Source organism: Thunnus maccoyii, chromosome 9 (genome assembly GCF_910596095.1).
Source record: "Thunnus maccoyii chromosome 9, fThuMac1.1, whole genome shotgun sequence".
Taxonomy (NCBI): Eukaryota; Metazoa; Chordata; class Actinopteri; order Scombriformes; family Scombridae; genus Thunnus; species Thunnus maccoyii.
The window spans coordinates 19,042,089-19,066,058 of NC_056541.1; the positions used below are offsets into that span (position 1 = coordinate 19,042,089).

The 23,970-nt window shown below is 42.9% G+C and overlaps 1 protein-coding gene across 1 annotated transcript; it reads right to left on the bottom strand.

The window, feature by feature from the left end:
* Nucleotides 1-299: 299 nt before the first annotated feature.
* gas2l1 (growth arrest-specific 2 like 1) lies at nucleotides 300-23,911 on the bottom strand. Its single transcript, XM_042422435.1, has 5 exons — nucleotides 22,671-23,911; nucleotides 13,413-13,520; nucleotides 8,384-8,480; nucleotides 7,074-7,383; nucleotides 300-5,249 (listed from the first exon to the last, which is right to left on the bottom strand). Exons 1-5 carry the CDS (start codon nucleotides 23,364-23,366, stop codon nucleotides 3,164-3,166), a joined length of 3,297 nt encoding a protein of 1,098 aa, XP_042278369.1. The 5' UTR covers nucleotides 23,367-23,911; the 3' UTR covers nucleotides 300-3,163.
* Between the last annotated feature and the right edge of the window lie 59 nt (nucleotides 23,912-23,970).

The following is a 23,970-nucleotide window of genomic DNA, read 5'->3' on the forward strand; positions in this document are numbered from 1 at the left end:
CTCTCAGTCAAATCTTCCCAACATATGGACACATAACTATTTAGGAGGGAGACAGCATTTCTGCTCTACACATTATACTCCAGGACAGGTTGGGGTTTCTGGCATTGTTTTCTTATTTTTTAACATCACACTGCAACATCTGCATGAAGAGATTATCCATATTGGTCAACTGAACAAACTGGATGATTAGACATCTTATAAGAACCAAACACATTTTGTCCAAGTACAACAAGATGTACTTGTACAATCCGTTCTGTACACTGCTGTGACTGCATGAAAAATGGATCAAAGCTCATTCATAAACTTCAGAGGAAAATATTTATTACAAGAACAACTTGACAGCATTTTCAACTTAAAAAAAAAAAACAGTGAAATGTTGCAGTATTGCTATTTCATACATACAAATGCCACAATGTCAAGCAATCTGTACATTTAACTGAAGTTTTAGTGAAAATAACATTAGCAAACAAGAAATTGTCTGATCATGAACATTCAGATTTTGGTGATTGGGGGTAGAGAGAAGGAGAGAGAGTTTTCTAAAATTGTCATGATTGTTGTGTGACTGATAACCCAATGTAATCGCATGTTGTATGAAGTCAAAGTTCACATAGCTGGTAGACTTTTTTTTTTTTTTTAAAAACACCAATTGATCAAAATGAAAATGTCTTAAATTGAGCCAAAAACTGATTCACACTTAAACTTATACATTTAGAATATGTAAAAACACATTTATATGTAATATCTGCTCATATAAGTGAAACTGATTATCAGCTACACATTGGGTCAATGTAGCTATAACATTACTGATGCTGATGGAGTTTTGTAAAACAGCCCAAATATGTTTCGTCTGTAGACTCACTCCAGTTATAAATGGGACACATTTCTAATGGATTATGTGTCTTCACAGTATGTAAAGACAAAAAAGTGTGTATGCTGTTGAGAAAAATGAATAATCTTACAATGCATGATGTTTGTACATGTTGGACCCCACCTCATTAGGATTTTCCCTCAACACTTACAGTTCACTTGTCAGTACTTAGGACACAGATGCCACTTGAGCCCACTGAGACTTAATTTTATAAATAAATAAATAGGACCAACATCACACCTTTCTTTACTCCAGTTCTATATATACGTTCATACAGTATGTACACAAAGATACACACAGTCTTTTTTTAGCCCATTCACGGTGTCAGTGCCCTGCAATAAGATTGTATCTTGCAAATTTTGCTTTTTCACCAACATTGTCTCCATAATCTGTGGGAATATCACATCAAAATGTGACATCAAAAAACAAATAGAGGCCTTTAGGCAAATTGTAAATTTGTAAATTTTCAAATTGATAACAAAATGTTTTTTTGAGGTATGAGGCTTCTGCAGGGCACTGACACTACAATTCACACTTTTCCACTTTCAAATATCCACACTTGTTAAATACCAAAAACAGAAGTACTGTAGCTGGAGTCTGGCCTCTCATACTGATATTGACAACTGTACAAGAGTTTCACAAGACAACCTTAATATCCAGTTACAGCATCTATTATTCATGCACTGTTGCACACATGCACACTCTAGTCAACGTCATTCTCTATCCATCAAACTTCACCTTATTATACCATTGTAATTAACTTTACATCAATTAGTACCAGAAAATGTAATTCCAAAAGTATGGAAGAGTGGGTACTGTGTCCAGAAAACAGTATTTCTGCTCACTGTGAAGACATTTTTTTCCCCTTAGCCACTAGATGTCACCATAGTTTGTGCCGTGTCTTTGAAATCCATTTGCTAAGTAGGTTATCTTGTTTCTTGAGTTTCAAAACAACTAATAGGATTCATAGGCAATAAATTATATATCTTTATCATGAATTGTACATTTACATCAAGTATTATCTATAATTAAAATTGGCAACGTTCCTCACTTTTTCCCACATTCACATTCAATCTTTCCAATTTCTATTTCCATAAACCGTTAATGATGGCAATGTAGTATTACTGAATAAATCTTAGTGATGTTGAGCAAAAACATTCAAAAACTAACCTGCGAATCAATTTTAAGGCAAAGGGAATTGTGAAGGCATTTTCAACACCAATATTGCATAGCTAAGGCCGCACAGAACTTAATACCGCAAATATGTACATTATATTGTATTTTCAATGTCTTTTTACATACAACACACCCACATCTCTCAGTGGGCACATAAACATGTATTTACACATTCATTCTCTTGAGCATTTGACTTCTGCACATGTATATTTAGTATTGTATTCCAGAGTTCAGTTTGGTCAGAGGGAGAGCTCTCAACATTTTTGTTTCAGTGACAATGACACAAAGCAATATAACCTTCACTGATCCATAATATTTCAACACTTAAAAGTAGAAATAAGGTTAACATGTTTTACTGCATTAAACATAATCTTGAAAACCTGTAACACATTTTTAAACAAATATCATCTATCTCCACTACATGAATTGGTTGTGAAAAGGTGACATCATACACATATAACAGCAGAGAACTGTACAGAGATTGGTAGTGCATGTAGTGTTCATAAAGTCAGAACAAGAACGGGGATATTTTTGTCTATGTTACCTATTAGTGTACTGTAAATATGTGTATAATGAGTCATATGTGAAGACCACTAATGTGGAGAGACTGAAAATATCACAGTCATTACACCAGTATTTTGACTATCAAGGCTGTGGCAAACCACAAGAGGGAGCCAATCCATCTGACTAAAGGTTTAGTGTTTACACTGTTTAGAGTTGCAGCTTTAAATCCCTGGCACTTAACCATGCCCCTCAGTGGGGCACATGGCAGCACATATGCGCTCTCTCTCTCTCTATCGCTCTGCAGTTGCATCAACCACAAGAATTTCACAAGTGTCTTGCAAAAAACACCTTATGATTGGCAAAATCATCCCCATGCACACATTAAAATTACAGTAAAAGTAATATCAAAGACCATTCCTTTGGTAATAAATAATTTGGCTTGAGTGCAAAATAAAAGCAATGTGAACCCCCTGCAGTTATTCAGGGGAGAGACTAAGTGAAAAAAAGGAGTGTTTGACATGCAATGAGAACAGTCTATAGCCCAGTCTTACGTCTTTTTTTTTTACACAGTAGTTCTTGACAACAACCCCCTGTGTCATACCCATCAGGTCTGTGCTACATCCAAGCTTCAGTGTCCAGGCTCCCAGACTGTCCAGGGTAGGAGCAATCTTTGTTGCCCATGGCTGGAGAACGTGGTTGAGGATGGATCATGTCTGCAAAGGCCTGGTGCAGGCTTTTGCATGTGGCTGGGCGACCAGTAGAATGGGAGCTCTGAGGGGACATCGGTGGGGTGTGGCAGGGTGAAAGTGTGTCGTTAGCCTGCAGATCTCTGTAGCTGACCGGGGTGGGGATGCGTGAGGGGCTATTTTCTGGCCTGTTGTCAGTGCGAGGCCTGATTCTGGGTCTCAGTTTGTGCTTAGAGATAGGGTTCACCCTGTCTGACTTCCTTTGCCCTTTCTTAGTCTGCAGCACTTCTTCGTCTGCATCCCCGTTGGCTAGGAGTGAAGATGGTGGGGGGGATTCAGAGCGGGATTCACTCAGACTGAAGCACATTGAAGAGTTTTCACTAGAGGAATCCTGGAAGGAGCAGTCCTCAGAGGGGGGAAGGGGGATAGGTGACGGGCAAGCCTCTGGGGGCGGGAGGTCATCACTGCCATCACCATTTTCAAAGTCATATGGTAAGTTTGGCTGGTGATTCTCCAGAGGAACATCTCCTTCAGGTCCTGTGCCCCAGCCAAGATGACCCTGTTGGTCGGTCAGCAACCCAGTAGGAGGGCAACCTCCATGGTCTCCATTCATATTCCTACAGTGGAAAGCCGGTTGTGAGGGGACCTGATTCATCAGTCTGTTTGACTCAGAGTCTCCAAGACCAGGCAGGGAAGAAAGATGTTCCCTCTCCTCGATGGAGCTAGAGATGGCTGGGAGCTTCTTGAGGCCCCCTCCACGATCCCCCCAGTGTTCAGGTTCTCCTTGACCAAAGTTGTGTGGTCCTCCAAAGTTGTGTCCATAAAGTAAATTCAAGGGGTCCTCCAGTGGGAAGTGACGGAGATTAGTTCTCTTGGATTCCCTGAGCTCAGGCAGAGTTCCTATCTTCGCCCCTATATTCAGGGAAGAGGAGGAGGAGTTAGAGGAGGAATAAGCAGAGTCAGTGACATTAGGATCAGTGGGTGCTGGCACTGGATGTGTTCCAGCTCCCTGCAGGGTCACTCCTCCTGGGGCTCTACCAGACACTCCTTTAGCCTGCTGTGTATTAGCTAGGAATTCAGCCTCAAAGCTGCGATACAGGTCCTGCTCCTTCTGGGGGTCTAGCGTTGGCAGCATCTGGAAGCCAAAGCCCACTCCTTCCTCCTCAATCTCCTGGCGCTCCACGCCAGACCAGTTCCTATGATGGCCCCGCCCCCCAGTAGAGCGAGGGCCATGTGATGTTCTAGGAGAGCGGGCAGCGTGATGGTGAGAGTTGCGAGGAGATGAGTGTGGAGAACGTCGACCTCCGGAGGTGACCGGGGGCAGAAGCCTTCCTTTCCCTACAGATGGTGAGCGAGGGGCAGGGGGTCTAGGAGTAGTTATGGTCTTCTTACTGGGGGTGCTGTTGTTGCTTTGGACTCCTTTAACAGGTGAGTTGGAGCATGAAGAGGACTGCCTCTTGGTGAACCCACCACCTACTCTGGGGGAGGATGGGGGCAGTTGTTTGGCCCGAAGATCCTCTCGTCTGTCTGAGGGTGGAGGCTGAGGGTCTCTGTAGCAGGAAGCGGGCCCCGGGCTGGCATCGCTGGACCGAGTACGGTTCTGTAACTTACTCTGGCTGTGGGAACGTGGAGCATGAAGCCTTCTTGGGCCTTCATTTCCAAGGGAGCGGCCCCTCTCTGTGCGGGCTGTCCGTGTTCCATCAGGGGATCCTTGTGGTGGGTTAGGTTTGAGTATTGGAGCAAGCGTGGGACGTTCCCGAGACTGGCTGCGTGCACGGGGCAGCGTGGGACGCAGGGATGGGGTCTGACTTCCAGCTCCAGGCCTCTCTATTATATGCTTGCCCTCCTTGCGGTTGACAAGTAGGATGACCTCTTCACCGGAGTGACGTGAAGCACCACCAAGAGAGTACCGTCCCCCTCCTCCCCCTCCTCCCCCTCCTCCCTTAGAGGAGGCTGTAGAGGAGTCACTGTCTCCAGACAGACGTCTTGTCACTGGCAACATTGTCTCCTTATTCCTACAACATAGGGAGGACAGAAAGAGTCATTTATATTTACAATAATATCATACACTTAAAAAATGACTCAGGTGGGACGTAGGAACCATATTGCCTCCGACTCAGCTCTCAAGGGAGAAACAGATTCGTGGTAAATGTTATCTTTCATCAAAACATGAGGTGACCTGTACTGTGCAATGTTGAGGATTTGTGAAAGTCTTCCAACTTGCCATTGTTGCACACTGACAGTTTAACTGAACTAAGGCTTGGTGTTTCTTGGAACAGTGGGCAGTGACAGCCAGGGGGATTACAGGCAAGTTGAGAACAAGTGGGGGCAGGATTAGCAGTCCTGTAGATTTTCTAACCCAACACACAGCACTGCAGTTTCTCAGCTAGACACCACTCCACTGTCACGCACCAGTGGGACCATCAGATTTAACCGTATAATCAGCTACTAGAGTTCACTTACAGGAAGAGCAGATCTAGATAGATTTGATGAGTTAAGGTCAACAGAGTGCATACAAGTAAATTACATATTAAAAGATCCAATAAAGGCTGTTATTTTTGACTACATATGTACATTATAGGGGTGCTCACATATATACTTTTATATTTAGATTAAAGACATAACATTTAGTCTATTTTTCAACTGATCATACTTAGGTACATTGACCAGTTTTACCACATGGTTCACAGATATTTCTGTTGTAACTACACCTTTTACAGCATCATTGTATTTAGTTGTTATCTAGTATCCATGTTTTAAAAGACCTTTCAGACAATTTAGGAAGGACATCAGGTCCCACTCTTTTGTTTTGAATTTTGGTGGTGAGGCTACACTTTTGTTTTCATTTAGATCATGGGCTGTGACTTTAATTAGTGTTTGATTGCACCAAATTTCTAAAGTAATCCATAACTATTTATATATTGATATGGTAGTTGGCGTGCATGGAGCCCACCTGTTGACCTACTTCCCCAGTTAGCTGTGAACAGTTGTCTAGGGATAGTTGTCAGATTAGACTTCATCTTGTCTGGGGCACTTGAAAAGCGATGCCCCACCCACACAGGGTTAATTCGAATGAGCTGTTGCCTTGACGTCTGGTCTGAGCCATCGCTCGATACAGAAATGAGCCACACATTGGCTAGAAGCCAAAGTAAACCACCATTCAGCTCCTAATTGTGTTTAACAATGGCGCCTTCACACTCTGACATATAGGGAAGGTATGCGACAAACTAAACCCTTTTCCTGCTTCATGAAGAGCATAAAAATAATTCCCTTTACATGAGATATATGCTGCTTCCCTGGTTCTGATGCCACTACCCTATCACTGTTATGCCACTTCAAAAGAACATCAGAGAAAACTGATGTGTGATTTAATTTGTCACTGGCTTCATACTGATGCAGACCATCTGTTTGCCATTAGCAAAAGAAGAAACTCTTGAGCAACAGATCTCACACAATCACAAACATGTTTAGGCAGTCGATTCAATGGACTAATTAACTGAATGAAAGCAGAAAAGAGACAAGTGGGGAGAAAGGAGAGTTTAGTAAACATATTTAATATCTACCTTGTAGCCACTAGGAGGTGCTGTGTGAGATGGATTTAGGGCAATGTCACCTGAGATTAGATAAATCTGCTCTGGTCTAATCTGTAGCTTCCGGGCATGTGTATTTGTTGTGTATATGTCAAACTCTTTGTGTGTGTGGCTTTCTGTTTGTCTGCCCCTGGTCACAAAAGAGCAAGTAGCAGAATCCAAGCGGGCCCGCCCTGCCAGGCTACTTGTGAGAGATTAATCTCTTATCATGGTAACACACTTATCCACACACTTATCACACACACTCACCTGAGAGGATTAAAGTGGCGGGGTTCTGAGCGGTCTCGTGGTGGCCGAGGGAGCAGAGTGCGTGCTGCATTAGAGTCAACCTCGGTGGGGACAGAAGGGTTCTGAGAGCGGCCCGGCCGCGTGGAGGAGGAAGGGGCACATGGAGCAGAGGGGGGCTCCAGGGAGCGCCTGTCAGGGGGTTTGTAAGGTGCGATGCCTTCATTTCGCCAGTGTGGACCTGGGCTAGTGGAGCGGGATGAGTGTGCACTGGAGGACTTGCTCTGGCCTCCCTGACCTTGGCCGCTGGCTTTAGCCTGGTGGTAGCGGTGGGCTGGGGTGACAAATGGTAACATGTGGTTAAGTCGGACTTCTAACAAGCATTGACTGACAGGCTGTATAAACACCTGGGATTAAAATCATCAAGAGAGGTCCAGAAATACATCATAACTAACCACATCAATGCCATGAAGTGTTTAGATAGCAGCAGTAGTTATGATAAGTTGAAGTTTCCCTTGGCCAGGGAGATGGACCCTTACTGGTATTTGTGAAACTAGCCAATCAGAGAAATTGTGATGATCCCACCATTTAGGGAGAACATTTATAGTGCACAAAAGGTCTGTTTCCATTATCACTTAATACTGTATGATCTTCAACATGACCTCTTGTGGTTAGAAATGCAACACCAATTATGATTTCAGCTAGTGTCAGCTGTCCAGACCAGTCAGCCCCTGACATCAACACTTCAGCAGCAGTTTGATGATAAGAAAGGATGGTCTCACTCAACATATTTATGGACTTGTACCACTGTGATGCTAATCAAAGTGATTGTAAACACTGAATGGTCAGGACAGGTGTCCAGTTTATAAGCACAAACTAGTCTTTGTTTTGAGATGGTTGCTATACAGATGTGTTGTACAATCAGGTAATGGCAGAGGTAGCACAGTCACAATGACAGCACATTTTCCATTACAAACTTGCATCATTTTCCAGACCTACATTTCTTGGCTAAATGTAATATTGGCCAGGAGTCAGAATGACATAGACTGTTGCTGGGTGACATAACAATGCCAAATCAGTCAACTGCACAAATCTGAATATGTGAAATGAAAGAATTTAGAATTGAATATATTACAGTCATATGTCTGCTAGGTCTGACCAACAAACAGTATTTCCCCTCACTGCTGACCTTGACAGTGTCAGTGCGCCTAGTCTGAACATAGTACATTAGATGTGAATCATTTGTTTATTATCATAAATTCATTATGAATTACACAACACAAAAACACGTTGTGTTTCGTAAGTGACAGACGGGGAATAGGAAGTGACCTCACCAAAAGCAGCACAGCGACACGGGTCATGCTTGTCCAAATAGTGCTCTAATGTGTCCCAGCCCCCTCCAACACGCACCATCACATGAGTACGAAGGACCTGATGGGAGAAAAGAGAAAACAAGGCTTCAGTGGCTGAACAGAAAGTGACATACACTTTAATGCACAAATAAAATGGCTAAACCTTTTGATATACTGCAATACCACACACACTGCACAAGTCAATAGATATGCAAATTCCACAAATGGGACAGCTTGGTGAAGGCTGGCCGACCCTTAGTGTTACGTAACATCTAGATGCACCCCTGCCTGTGCCTCTCCTTCCCCCGCACCTCCTCTTTCTCCCGCATCACCCCCAGCTGCTGCCATTATGAGGGCTGTTCATTGCCATGCCAACTCACAATTAAACAGAGAACGGTAGCATAATAAAGAGCCAAAGTGCTGTGAAAGACACTCTTTTTTGGCCTCTCTCATGCCTCTCAGCTAGCTTCCCCATGTTTTCAGAGGGTAGCAGGGTGAATTAGCATTGTAACAACTCACCCCTGCTGTCCTCTCTGAGATTTCCGTTATCGGGGAGAGGAGCAGGGAGGAGAGGGGGCCTGGATAGACATAACAGAGGGGGGTTGGTGGATATGTCACTTCCTACTCTCCTCTGCTCTTTGAGGCACACACATCCACAAGATCAGACCAAAGAGCCACACTCCCTCAAGGCAGAGGCTGCCTTCACTGAGGCAGCACACTTTGCGTGATGTGACAGCCCAGTGGATGCATCCCCCCTGCCTTGCGTTGTGTAACAGGGTCTGTCAGCCACATGTTTTAAAGGTTGTACCCGTGTGTCTGAGGGCAGGCAAGGCAAAGCCTTGGTACATCTGTGTGGGTTGGCACAGTTTATTTCCACCAAGTCACATGTGGCATGGCGTCTCATCACTGGGCCCCTGACCGTGGCCAGAGAGAGGCCACAGACATGGCATGCACACCAAAGTCTGACCTCACCTTCCCTCTAATACTATCCCTGCCAATCCACTACAAGTCTTTTCATCTGCCTTGCTCTGCTTCCCTACTGCATCAAATCCGTCAAAACAGCTGATCTGCTTATCTCTATCAGACCTGAGAGTATAAACTGCTTACTCTCCACTGCTCTGGCCTTATGTCAGTAACAGGTTTACTGTGTGTGTGATGCTAACAGGCTGACATGTGCCAAGCAGGGCTCGAAAAGCAGGGCTGCACAAGCTTCATACCATATTCATTTAAAGCCAGAAAGTCAAAGAAGAAGAGATGTGTACCAACAACACATCAGTTTACATCATAGAGATGCTCTCACTTTTATCTGTCACTTCTGACTGTGTGTGATCACATATTTTTAGTTTCTGCATAGTGTTTACTGTGACACAGGTGTTGTTGTGACATGTACATATATGGCTTTATATCTCTATTTAATAAACGTGTTGTTTGTTTCTACCTTCGGACCCTAGGTAGAGTAATGGGCATCCAAATAAATGAACAAAATACTAATTGCACTAATTGCCCATCCCTAATTCCTAGCTTATTCAGTTCACTTCTGTCATAGTCTTGTATTGATCTGACAAGTATGTCAATGATAATCACTGTTTTGTGTGATTATATGATATTGAAACACAAAACGAGTGATCACAGACACTGTGGAACAATGTGGAACTGGATACTATGCTAAGAGAAAAGCACATGGGCATTACATCATTCAGCAAGCACAACTTATTTATTTTTGGATCTAAACTTGCAGAACATACAAACAAACAGAAACCGAATGATTCATAAATTTCCGTATCCGACAAGCTCATCTCATAATGGCCTATTTTATACATGATAACGCTGCAGCTCTACTGAAAAGTCTGACGAGGCTGAAAAGATGCTTAGGGACCGTATTCCACTTTAGATCTGTGGTTCAGCTGCCTGATTTCCCAGCCACTGAAGGGGTTATCACAGTCTTCACCAGTGTAGAGAGCCCCAATCCCAGTTTCTATGGTAACCGAGAACAGAGAGAGTTCTTGTGATCATAGTGTGGGTGTACTGAACCAATTTTCTTCTTGAATTTTTGTTGGTCAATAAAAAAATTTTTTGCTCATGGTTCATTTCAGCTGTTGTGCCCCACGACTGAAGACGTCTCCTGCCTGTAAGGAGCGATCTCCCTGGAGACAAAGACACCTTATTTACTCCCCCCTCTGTTCGTATGTACGCCCCTTTGCTTTCTCCACTTCATCCCCTCGTTCAGCCCAAGATCCTTGTCAGAGCTTTGGCAGCTGAATAGGGGTTTGTTGGCTTTCATGGCGGCTGCCCGCTTCCTCCCCTCAGAAGAATAAGGGAAGTGTGTTGGCCGCACTTGTAGCTGCTCTGGCATATGCATAATCACTGTCATCCTCAGTGAGGAATCAGGAGAGGGCGGGGACAGTATGAAGAGAGCTAATCTGACAAGTCAAAGGCTCCCAGACACACACACACGAAGTCCATCCCCAAACAGGCACATTTTAATATGTCTACCACATTTAAAGTGGCTGCTGTAACAGGCAAACATGAGCTTATAAAGATCAAACACTTCTCATTCCATCTTAAGACTGGACAAAAATAATAAAGGGGGAAGAGAGGTCAGAAAAGGAGGAGGGTTATGTTTTTGTTTTTGCTGAGGGAAAAGAAAGTGAGCAGAGAACGGTATTTTTTCTTTCTCAAACCAAATTTATGTTTCAGCATTCCCCTGTGGGATTCATTTAAAAAAATAAATAAATAAAATAGTCGTAAATGACGTCTTTAGAGTGCACAGTCAGTTATAAAGCTTTGTCATATGGAGAGGGCAACAGTGTTGTCTCTGTTTCAGGGCTTTATTTTTCCTATCACAGTCAACCACCTAATACGACCAACATGTCAGCTTCGAAAAAACACAGATGACACATAGATTTTTATGGTGATCTAATACATATAAAATAGTGACTGAATGTTATCTTAACAATAGTCATTGCCTCTTCACTTGCATCATGACAGAACGTTAAATGTGTCATATACAGTTGGCCTTTATTGTAATTCGAGTCCAGCCTAAAAAATTTCACTTCCAGCCACTAATGCGTGCATTAGTAGCTGCTGTGAAAAATATTATCCCATTTATATATTTTATAAGTTTTGAATAAGATTACACCATGATAAATTATTTTTGCTTTGCCTCGTTTAGTTTGTAATAGTGCATTGAGTTATACCAACTTGGTATTTTACTTTGAAATATTAGGTGGAGAGTGATGCATTTCTTTTCCAAGTCAAGGGGAGGCTCCAAACAAAATATTAATAACACTGGGGAGGGTCTTGCTTTTTGCAATGTGAATTATACGATTGAACCCACTTCTCCAGCCCATTAACTTTCATACAGTCCCTTTCAATTTGTTCTGCTTAATTCAGTAAACACCTCCGAAGACTTAGCTTGAGTCAGTGAACAGCTCACTGTGTAGAAAAAGACTGTACCTAGATAACATTTTAACATATAGTATCTATCACATCTCTCTGTCTGGACAAAGCGGTGCCACTGAAAGTGAAGAAATAATGACATTACTGACAGTCAGGCAGACCTATCCTGTAAAAGCAGGAAACTTGGAATGCTATCCACAGAGTCCATTAATCTGGCCGGGGTACATTTTAGGTAAGTGAGACCAAATCGATCCTCTCCAGCCTTCCTACCCAGTCCTTTGAGGCCTGATGTGGGTACAGCTCTTAGACTGAAACTGAGACAAACAGTCCAGCAGAAACAGGCTACAGCCAAGATAAGGGCCAACTCAGGAAATGACCTAAAGCTCTATTTGTGTCTGACTGGAAAAATACAGTCCTGGGAGTGGGCCACATGAAGGCAGTTTGTAAACACTCAAAAGGACAGAAATCACAATGCTTTTACATGTACTGATGTAGCCAATCAGCTGAGTGGTTTATCTGTTGATACCTAACCCTGTTCTTCTTGAAGCAACATATGATGCCATATGCCAGCACTGTGTGGCTCCATGCAATTACTGCAATCCTCACAGTCTTCTGTGCTATGTGCCAGAGTATGCTGTGTATATGCAGATGAATGTGTTTAATAAAAGTGTCTTAAAGGATAATTCCTTATTTTCGTATTTTTGGTCATTGTTTCTATTATGAGTAATCAGTAATCAGGAGGCACAAGCACACCCATACATTTTTTGCAGGTACAAACACTCAGTAGCAAAAGACAAAATTGCCAAGTCATTCCAAATTCCTCTTTTATTCTACATGAACATGACAATGTTTAAATCACAAATGTTCCTCCTAAATTGTCCCTGTAGAATAAAAGAAGCATTAGGAACATAGAGGTGTGTAGGTAAAGTTAAACCAGGAAGGCAGCCTGTAAACTGTGATGAATGTTTACAAAATACAGTTTGTTTTCATGTCAAAATATGTCTCACCTGGGGGTTCATGTAAAACCTGTATAATCATCTTACTGCTTGTATTTCTCGTCTGACTTCATTTTTAGCAACGTCACCATGTTCTCACAGCTCATCAATTAACATGGTGTCTACAATGTTGTTATTTCCGAAAGGAGGAACAGCCAAAACTACTAAGATAAGACCCAAGTTGTAATAAAACTGGAATTATCCTTTAAAAGTGAAAACGACCTAATGGTGTGCAGGAAGCTTTATTCTTTCATTTGGTATATTTGCAACCAGATTTATACCATGAGTAATGTGAATTAGCCTAATCAGAGGCAGCTTTAGTTTGCCAAGTTGCTTTTATGATATTACAGGCATCAATTCTGACACATTTATGACTTCAATTGAGTTAATGAGAGTGATTCATTTTCAATATCTGTTGTGCTCGACAGTCAAAGCAGCCGTGCAGGTGATCAAAACATCTTGGATTGAAGATTTTCACTGACAATATAATGACCTACTATTTTACCATCTACTGAACTGTACCCTCGTCTGTAAAAAATAAAAAGAAGACATATATCATGGTTCACAGAGACAGGCAATTCTGTTTGATGTCAAGGTTGTTTGTGGTGAGGGCTTACCCTTATGAAGATCAATGCACTGGAGTCCCCCACTTTGTACTTCCCCTCTGACACCTTGATCATGGGAAACTGAGCTGGACAGGAACACCGGCCCAGAATCTCACGCACCTGAGGAGAACAAAACATGACACACACATCAGAAAGGAAATTCACAGTGATTCCTTCCTGTTCTTCAGGTCAGTGACCCTCACATGAGATCATGTTTAGTCACATATCTGTTTGTGACCAAAGCCCTGCTGATTCTGAGCACTATGTGTTAGCAACACAATGACTCTATTTTATGGTGTGAGAAATGAGCAGTCTTGGCCTCCTGCGCGCATGAGTGTTGGAGTGAGTGTGCGTCATCTTCCTGCCAACTTTTCCTACTGAGTACCTACTGAGTGATAATGTGCCCCACGCCTCTCTTTTACCACTTTACAAGCCCTGCCACATCTCATCTCTCGAGAACATTTTGGTCATTCAGTGCACCGCAAAGTCCCACAAAAGCACAAAAACACATATGTGGATTCTCCTACTTATTTCTCTAGACCTTAACATGACATTGTTTCTGGCCGTGACATCATGAACCGAGGGGAACAAAGAGCTCCGAAACCAGCACTGGTGGTGATGATGTCAGCGAGGCCTGTGCTGCCAGCTGGGTTTTGAATCGAGAGATTCAGAGGCGGTGCCCTTGCTGTGGTTGAGGTTGCTTATTAGGCAGACACAACTGCAGGGTGGAGCGAGATCCGCCTGTGCTACACAGGCCTAGGCTCTCGCAGGATTGGACAACTTTTGATGTTTTTCTTGGCGTCTCTCTCAGACAAAGGCGTGTGCGCACTTGTCGACCAGGAGACCAGGAGCGAGGGAAAGTAAGGCAACACAGTGGATGGAGGAAAGCAGAGGAAGGGGGGGAAGAATAACTGCTCCATAACTGTGCAGAGGAAAACATGAATATGTACTTAACTGCAAGAGCAGCTATTACAAGGGCAGGGATGTTTTTTATTGACAGTTAAAGCCCCTGAAAACTTAGCTTGTACTCTCAATAATTCATCTAATGTTAAATATTCATGAGTAAATAAGCAGCAATCAAAGTAAAGAAGACAGTACTATTTGTTAAGAATTTAGACTCAATCAAGTGATCAAATGGTGTGTTGGAGGCAAATTTCAAGCCGTAAGCTCCCACCCTTTTCTGTTTACACTGCCTTTCATGCTGGATACAGTGCTCAAGGGATATGCTCGCCTATGGTTTATGTTAGCAGTATGGCCTACAACACATATATTATGGTGTATTCAGAAGATTAAGGAGCCACCTTGTTATTTTCTTGAAATAGCACCCTTCTTTCTACCCCATGCTTATTAAAGAGGGTGGGATCAGAGCTAAGCCTTGGCATCTCACCTGCCTCTCTGTTCTCCACCTCACCTGCCACCATTTAGCCATCTTTCCTTTTTCTTTCTCTCATCTGCTTTGTTTTCTATCAGCTTTTATTTTTAGCCCATGCTCTAGCTGACCAGACCTATATTTGTCTGTTTTGCTTACATTTCTACATCTGCTCGCTCCTTCTCTTTCTCTCTCTCTCTCTCTTTTTCTCTGTGCAAGTCTCCGCTGTGTCACTCCGTCTTTCATTCTGTCAGTAGGTGGACGAGCCCTGTTTGGAAAAACCCTAGTCAGTGAGTTAATGGAAAGATTACTATGGCAACAGACACACACATAGCCTTTCCCTTCCCTTTTTAACTGTACAGTTTGCCTTCTTTTTCGTCCTTGCTATAGTAAAGCCTTTCAGTCCTCTCTTTCTTTTCCCAAAATCACCTCCCCCAGAGCTGTTAAGCTGAGGTCATAAGTTTTCCTGCAGAGGGAAAGTGAAGAATTCGCACGCTGTGTCCTATATGCAACACTGAGCAGGAAGCAGAGTTGAACCATGAAGTGTTTTAATAATAACCTGATCAATAGCAGCCGTGACACTTGAGGTATTTACTCTGGTGGAACCTCTAATGTGAAATGTGTGCACTTCCCATGTCTTTGCTGTGTCAACAATGGATACACTCAGACGTACAGAAATCAAAACACACCCACTATCGCACACACCAGAGTGAGATAAAGGGGCAGTAGAAAGACAACGTCAAGCAGGAAACATGCGGAAGTGGAGCTGGGACACTGCGAAAAACTGAGGGATGAATTATGGATGCATGCTGGTCACATGAGAGACGCTTTCAGCAAGAGCTGCAGATGTTGGGAGAAGGAAAGAAAAGGAAAGGAAAACGAGCTGCAACTGAACAATCCACAGAACGCCCCTATACTGGTAATCTGCTGCATCTATCTTAGGATAGGAATGCAATGAGATATGTCTTTGCAAAACATTTTCATTTTCATTAAGAGACTCAGATGTTCCCATTGATTTAAGTTTCTAGGCTTGTCTCAGTTTAACTTAAAGAACATATACATCTTTGTTTACTGTCCCACAGCTCATATCTGCTCAGTGTGAGTCAACAATCTCCTTCCTTTCTAATTCCTTCCTGACCTGCAAACATCTGAAGGGCCATTCATGGCAGAGATTGACCAAGACTGAGGGCTGAGCAAACCCTGGGGATGAACAGAGGAAATGGGAGGGGGGAAAGATAAAGATGTTTAGATTCTATTCTCCATTTTCTTTACTGATTTGTAATATGGACTAACATGCTGAAGTTAAACTGCATCTTAATGTAATGTTATCATGACAAAGGAATGTACAAGGTTGCCAATATTGTTCTACTGTAGTGAGAATATTCACTGGGTTGTGAGTTCAGTTTAAAGAATGAATCTGTCTTAAGTTATTTGGTGGTTCTTATGTGAATACACAAAATGTAGTTTTGGTTTTAGTTCTTTGTTTTTATGAACTGGGATCCAAATTTCATAAATGAACTCTGGGAGGCTGCACATCCATTTGAAAATATGTCTGATTTCCTCATGAGTCAACAAACCTGGTACAACCACGCAGTTTATCCTAGTGCTTTTGTCAAACATAGGTGTGCTGGCTTGCTGTAACCGGCTCATTTTATGATTGTTATGAGCAGGATATTATTGCAGAGCTTCAACAATAAAAAACTGAAGATTACAACAACTCACTCCACAGGAATTTACACAAGGCGTTGCCAGGATTTGACTTCTGTGCCCTAGAGTCAATTGTAGAGTGGAGTTAACGACATAATGCATAGTGCTATCAAAGGTAAAGAAAATTGGGAAGATTAAAATATCATAAGGCACAGCATACGCAGTACTTTATAGGTGAATTACATAAAAATGACAGAACAAGACTCTTCTCTTAGCTTATCTTGATACCTTGAGGGTCTCCTGTCATGACTGGAAGCTTCCCAAGATATAACAACCACGCCATCAGATAAGCACAGAGAGACATGGAAACTAGGCCACAGGGGGCGCCTGTTTGGCAGGAGGGAGATTTTTTGGAACTTGAGGGGTTATTGCTTCACCACCCACAAGTAAACATTCCTAAAGCCTGTGAACACACACTGAAAACAGCTACAAAAGAGTCTATCCTCCTATTAAACCACTGAACTGACAGCCTGCATAAACAACTCCTCTGTGAATAACTATGGTTCATCTCATAAACACGGAACAACCTCTTTGCACAAATTATCACCTTAAACAACCTAGGGGGTGCAAGGGAGGTGACGAATGACTGAATGAATTATAATCATTGTCTCTAATTGGGTTGAGCCTGTAGCCTGAGGGGAAGAACTGGAGAGATCATGGACGTACAAGTATTTAGACACTGTTAGCATGCTGGTCCCACAGGCCAGACCAGCAGAGACTTGACGGAAAAAGAGTGGGGTAAACACCTTGGGGTCAGATGTGTCAGTCAATGACAGAAACCTTTCATGGAGATAATATGGTAGATTGAATAAAATTATACTTAAGCACTGAATACATACAAGGAATAGATTAAATGTGCTTATTTGCCTTCTGGAGGAGACTTAAATCAGAAGATTGACAACACACTCATGCACTCATGTCTTTGCATTAAAAATAAGGATACAGCCAGCAGCTGGTTAGCTTAGCTTAGCACAAAGACTGGAAACAGAGGGAAACAGCTAGCTTGACCTTGTTTACAAAATATTCCTTGGCCGAGAGCAGTAACTTTTTGGAGCTGTGTACCTGGCAACGTAAAACAGTGAATTATCATTTTTACAAACAAGATATAACATGTTAGTTAGTGAGTGTTAAAGGTGCTAGTAGACTGAATTTGCAACCTTTGGACAGAGCAAGACGAGCTGTTTCCCCTTGTGTAAGTCTTAATGCTAAGCTGAGCCAAACAGCTGCCTGCTCTGGCTTAATATTTCCTGTACAGACTTGGCAGTGGTATCATTATACTCATTAAGCGTATTTAACTATAACTATTCTGTTAACTGTTGTAGTAAAAGTAAAAATAATAATATTCCCTTCCTATCTTTTCTAACCTGTGTTGCATGTTTGAACAGGAATAGAAAATGTAATCATACTAGCACCAGGGCAGACCTCATCCGCTGCTTCAAGGAGACCATTTTCTGAAAATCAATGCCTGTCTTCTGGCCACTTGACAAACAGCTCACTGGGGACTGTGAAGATATTTGAATCTAATGGACATCAAATGCTGTATGGTGGACAACGCTATTATTCATCTCCCTCAGTCAAACAGGAATGTAATCACTGTGCGGGAAGTCAGATATCAGGCTGGTGTCTCACTCATTTGCTGATTTCTTTCATTGGGGGTCAACAACACTCCCCTTGTGACAGCCCAGATTAGAGGAATCGATGTCCTTTTGAGGTCTCACTCCTCATTTTGACACTCCCCACCTGTGACCAGCTTGAAGAGGCTGCAGGCAGTTGCAGAAAATAAGCAGATGACTCACACATACAGAAGCTTGTTCAGATAAACACCCTATTAAATGGCAATCATGCAAACGATCAGCTGATATCATCAAACGCTGCAATAAAGACATAAAGCGGGCAATATGCAAAGTGCAGAGTCAGCTGTTTCCACATGCACCTTCCTGCTTTGTACTGTTGCTGTGAAAAATCTACGGAGGGGAAAAAAACACTTTAAAATACTAAACCCCTAAAATTATGGGTGCAAGTGACACAAGAAGGAGAAACACTGAAGGATGCCACGCTCTCTAAGCAAAGCGTGTGAGTGTGACCCAATGCTAAGCATGACCTACTTTCCCCTTTTCACTCTGGCTCCCTCTCTACTGTAGCTCTCCCTCCCAGAGTAACATCCACTCCAGTCAGGTTTAATAGAGTGTACAGTAAAGTCACTCGCGGCACAAAATCTTTTGTCTACTCCCCCTTTTTTCATTCCCTTAGTGCATGAGTTGGACCATAAGGTTAATGGAGGAGTGTCCGCACAGGCACATTATGTACAATTCCCCTCTCTCTTTATCACCCTGACCTGCTGCTCTGCCGGTGTCTCCATGCAAAGTATTTGATTGAGATCACCTTTGATTACCTCGCTGTCAACAGCGGCAGTCTATTCATTTCCTCTGTTCCATGCTACCAATAAGACAGACTGTTCTGCTCTTTGCTTTATCATCTCCAGCAGAGAGAGGTGGGGGATGGGAATGAGGGCTTCCACATATATGAACTAAGCAAAGGCTTGAATGTTAAAGCCCGAGGTGAGAAGAGACATGAACCAGTTTATATATGAGTGAGCAGGAAGAAGGAAAGATGGAAAATGAATGACACCGACAAAGGTTGCAAACCTCCTGTGGTCTTTTGTCTACTGTTGTATGAGCTCAATTACTGTGGTGTATAGATGTAATAGACTTGTGAACAATTAGAGTGTCCATTAAGGGGTCCATGAGTGCAATTTCAATTATTATATGTATGTCACTTTACAGAGCTCTCTATGTGTTTTTATGACTAGGCCCAGAGCATAATGGCAAGACCTTGAAAATATACAAAAAGGTCATTTGTTTAGGTAGCCGACCGTGTTTCATTGCCTCAGCCTCAATTGAGCATATAGGAAAATACAGATTCAATCGAAGTCCCCGTTGTAATCCCTCTCTAGTGGCGATATGAAATGTTTGAGAAAATCCTTTAATGCAAAGGATAAACATGTACATATACAGTTATACCAGCTGCTGTCTGTATAACGCCTGTGAACATACATCTCCAGGGGTGGGAAAAGGCAACATTTAGACGTATATGTCACTGAGTCAAACTGTGATGAAGGAAATGAGACGCCGGTTACTTCCTCATCTTAGAGTGGAAAGCTATCCCTCTGTGAGATGAGTAAGAGCAAAGCGACAGATCAGTAGGAGACATAGTGGTGAGTATTTACACAACAGGTTGTTGTAACCAGGAAAGTAAACTAGACGTACAACAGCTTTTATGTGATGAAACACCTATCGTATGTAGCAGGTAGTTAATGTGATACATCACCTACCTGCTTCAAGAGACGGCAGCAGATTATTCAATAGCCACGTGTCTTTAGAGGCACATGTACTTAAAATGATCCCGCTGTCTGTGCGCACAATGTTACTACACTCATTAGAATAATGACATGTAATCCTATTATCACTACACTTGTATTGTCTTGAGCTCAACAACAAGATTAGTTTGATCATCCAACTACCAAACACTGAAGAACAGACAGCTGCCAATCTAATTGAGATACTGTGAGGAGCTGCACATGAAACTAAATGCCAAAATTTTAAGATGTACTACACAAAAAATTAAAGTTGCACTGAATATGTGATTTTAAATGTAACAGAATAAATACATTAATTAGATCCTATATAACAGTCTCATTCAGAGCTGCTCTACAGATATCGACATAAAATACTTGGTGGTCATGCACACTGTACAACAACTGTCTAACATTTTCCACCTGAATTTGTTTGGATGTGGGCATTCTGATGGTGCATACATTACATCATTGTGTGTCCAAGTATAAATACAGATTGTAGGTAGAAAATATGATCATTGAATGTTTGCAGCCTTTCTGTTTGCACAAGCATCTGAGGCCGCTGTGCACGTCTCTGTGGGAGCTAATGGCTTGGTAATTAATTGATGATACTTCATCAATAATGTTTTTGGATATGAATAGGGAGACAGCTCATGAATATGTTGTTAAATAATGTACAATTTTTTAAAAAGCAGCTTTAAAATAAAGTTATCACATGTATTAGCTTATGATTTTTATCAGGGATTAATCAGTAAATGAAAAGAAGTAATTAAAAAAAAAGAGTAAAACCATCCAGTGAAATGAATCCATCCAGTATGATGCAGTAAAGTTGCTCTGCCTGCAGGACTGATGGCAGCAGACACACAGTCTGGTGTCACAGCTGTGGACCAATGAAACTAAGCCCTTTAACTATCCTCCTCTCCCTCACTGACAGATAGATACTCATGACCACCAGCAATGAGGTTTCCAGAAATTACGAGACACTAATCTCTTGTAAGGCCACTACATCAGACAGAAATACAAAGAAAAGTATTTCAGTGGTATTTTGCGGGATAAACTTGTGACTGATGTCACGAAGGACAGAAGAGCCGGACGCCTTGCAGCAAGAACTGAGTGAACTGGTCGAACAGATATTGATGAAACAATTGAAGAAAAATGTGGATTTCATTGAGTGTTTTCTGGTGTATATATCTTAGTCATCTAATCATAATTAGGGGCATTCAGTGGAAGTGTGTCTCATACTCTCATAGTCTATGAAGAGATGGAGTCATTAAGCAGGATGTGTTTATACAACTCCTCAAACACTGTGAAGTAATAACTGATAAGTTTCTGATGTCTGCTGTTCTGTGCAGCAATAGAATCATTTTTCTTACTCAGATAGGGAGGATGGAGATTTTATTCACCAAACACATGGTGACTGGGACTTCCTAAATCAGTCAAAGCCAGTCAAAAGTGTCTGACCCTGAATGTCTGACAGACAAGACTCTGTGCATGCTGTTTGTGTGAGTGTGTGGAGTGACGTGTCAGAGAAGGAAAGACAGGCATATGCTCTGTAAGCTTTCCTGTGAGCTTTTTTGTCCCAAAATGCTTGTTTAATCCTAAGTGCTCAGTCATATGATTGAGTGTGTCCAGTCAGACAGTCTGGATACATACAGCGCACATCCTCCAGTGCACGCTCTCCTATTTCTGTCCGCAGAGGTCACACCAGAACCGCTCTGCTCTGTTGCCTGACAGGCGTGAGTGTGACTCCCAACTGTCTCCCCTCCTCCCTCTCAGTTAGCCCTCACATCTTTGTTGTCAAAGACCAACATTGTTCCCCCTCATCATCATGACAATATTAACTTCTCCCGCAACTCGCCACCCAAGCACGTGTTCTGTTGGTGTGTCTGTCTGCTCGTTAGCTCTGCTCTAACGAGATCTCTCTCATGAGCTTGAGTCCAGCAGGCCCTGGCAAAGGTCAACCAGTTCAACGATTGACAGGAGTTGATAGTTAAAATTCTTGGAGAAAAGGGTAAGTGACTTGTACTGCTAAGTGTGTAGCATTTTAGTAGACTTCAGTAAATGAATTGCATCATTTGTAAGCAAATAACCTGGTTTTCCTGCAGTATAAAGTATTGATTACTCTTAATGGACAAGATAAATGAAAGAGGAGCTTTTCACAGCTGATAATGATCCTGAGCTCTGAGAGAAATATCTCAATCTCTTGTAGAGGATGAGCTGACATTTCAACAGCAATGCAGCAGAAATGTCACCGAGGTGACCTTTGACTTTCCATACCACTCCTGTGTGAGGAGAAAGCAATAATTTGGCTGTCAAACACACACTGACCCTACAGGTGAGGAGGAATTTAACAGGGTACTCTAAAGCAAAGTTATGCAGGGACACACACACACACACACCTCAGGGGATGTATACCTTCATCATAGCACTGACATGATATTTTCAGAGGTGCTTCACTTTTAGCACTCCTGTGTTTTACTGTGGGAGAGATACTGTAGGTTCTCTATCATTTGCTTCATAATCTGTTTAGCAGCAGACAAAACACTCTGATTGTTTTGACTCTTAACCAAGGGCAGAGGGTGACAAACTGTGGGAAACTGGATTTATATTTAGCCCTGACGCATTGGAATTTCAGCAATATGCAGTATTTACAATGTGTGTGTTGAGCAATTCTGTGAAAATTGAGATATGAGATCATAACACAAAACTATGACAAAGTGCATGACTCATACACTGTAATGTAGTCGTGATGCATCTTGGGTCCTAGTGGTCAGGCTTATACGATATAATTAAACCCCAAAACTGAACTTAAGTGGCCTGTGTTTTTATCTTTCCAACTCACCAACTCATCCAAATTTCGCATGTCACATAAAACTCTCTTCGGCTGCCAGATGAAAGGTTCTGGATCAGGTTCATCCTCCACACTGCGAGTGCTCTCCTTCCGGCTGAAACACCTGCTGGGCGGGCTCTGCTCAGCCGGCTCCCCTGCATCGATCTGCAGGCTCCCCTGGTCCCGTATCTCCTCTTCGATCTCCTCTTCCAGCTGGATCAGCATGGGGGCCAACATGCCAAATTTGGAGCCACGACGCGCCACCTCAAGGAGACACAGAACGAAATTCTTCTCGTTGCATTTCTCCACCAGGTCGTTGGTCTCAAACATGAGGACGTCCTTGATCCAGAGCTCCTGCCTGCACCAGCTGATGAAATTGGACACGTTATCTCGCGCCACGAACGAGCCGGCGACCACATTGCGCGACTGGAAGACAACATCTTTGGATGGCATCTTCATGGACTGTGCAGCCTCCGGGTATTCCAGCTGGAAGTCCTGGGCGGCGCGGTTCACGTTGTTGGCGTGCCGACAGAGGGCACAGCCCGTCTCCAGCCCATCCATAAAGGTGTCCGCAGTGATATCTAGGTCGTACAGGGTGTTCAGCCATTCAGCCAGGTCCTCCTTCATGGCGTACAGGTATTCTTCACTGGATTTAAAAGGCCGGATACTCTTGGAGGCGGCGGACTGGATGTTGCTCTGATCAGCCATATTGTCGGATTATATATCAATAAAGTCTACTTGATAATTCCCGATTGTCTCATTGCACAACTGCGCTCCAAAGCCTCATCCGCAAAATATAGAGAAATAACCGTGTTGAGGCACCCATGCCGATTTGCATGTGTGGTTTCTTATCGGAGCTCCTTGAAGCCAGGCTTTGTGTTGTCAGAGACATATTGGGATGCGGCGTGGCCGTGGCGCATGGATGCGTTTTCCGGATGTCTCTGCGAAACCCGTTTCCTTTAATGAGCGCATCGCCGGGTCCCGGAGAGAGTATGAAAACGGATCAGCCCGGGACGCCGATACACACCCATCCGACGACCGGTTAACCCAGCCGGTGGCCGGTGGTGGATCCTCTTACCTACAAAAATCCACGTGTCACCATGTCTGTGTGTCTGAGTCAAAGCGGCTCCTGTGAAAATCGCGACCACTGGGCAGCACCGAGTCCACAGCTCATCTTCACTGCAAATAGGCTCAGCCCATGTTGCGCCGCCTCTTGCACTGAATATGTTGACCTGCTGTAGCTTAGACCGGCAGAGCGACTCGGTGGCACATCCCATTATGAGGGATAAACGCTCGGCAGTGGAGGAAAACT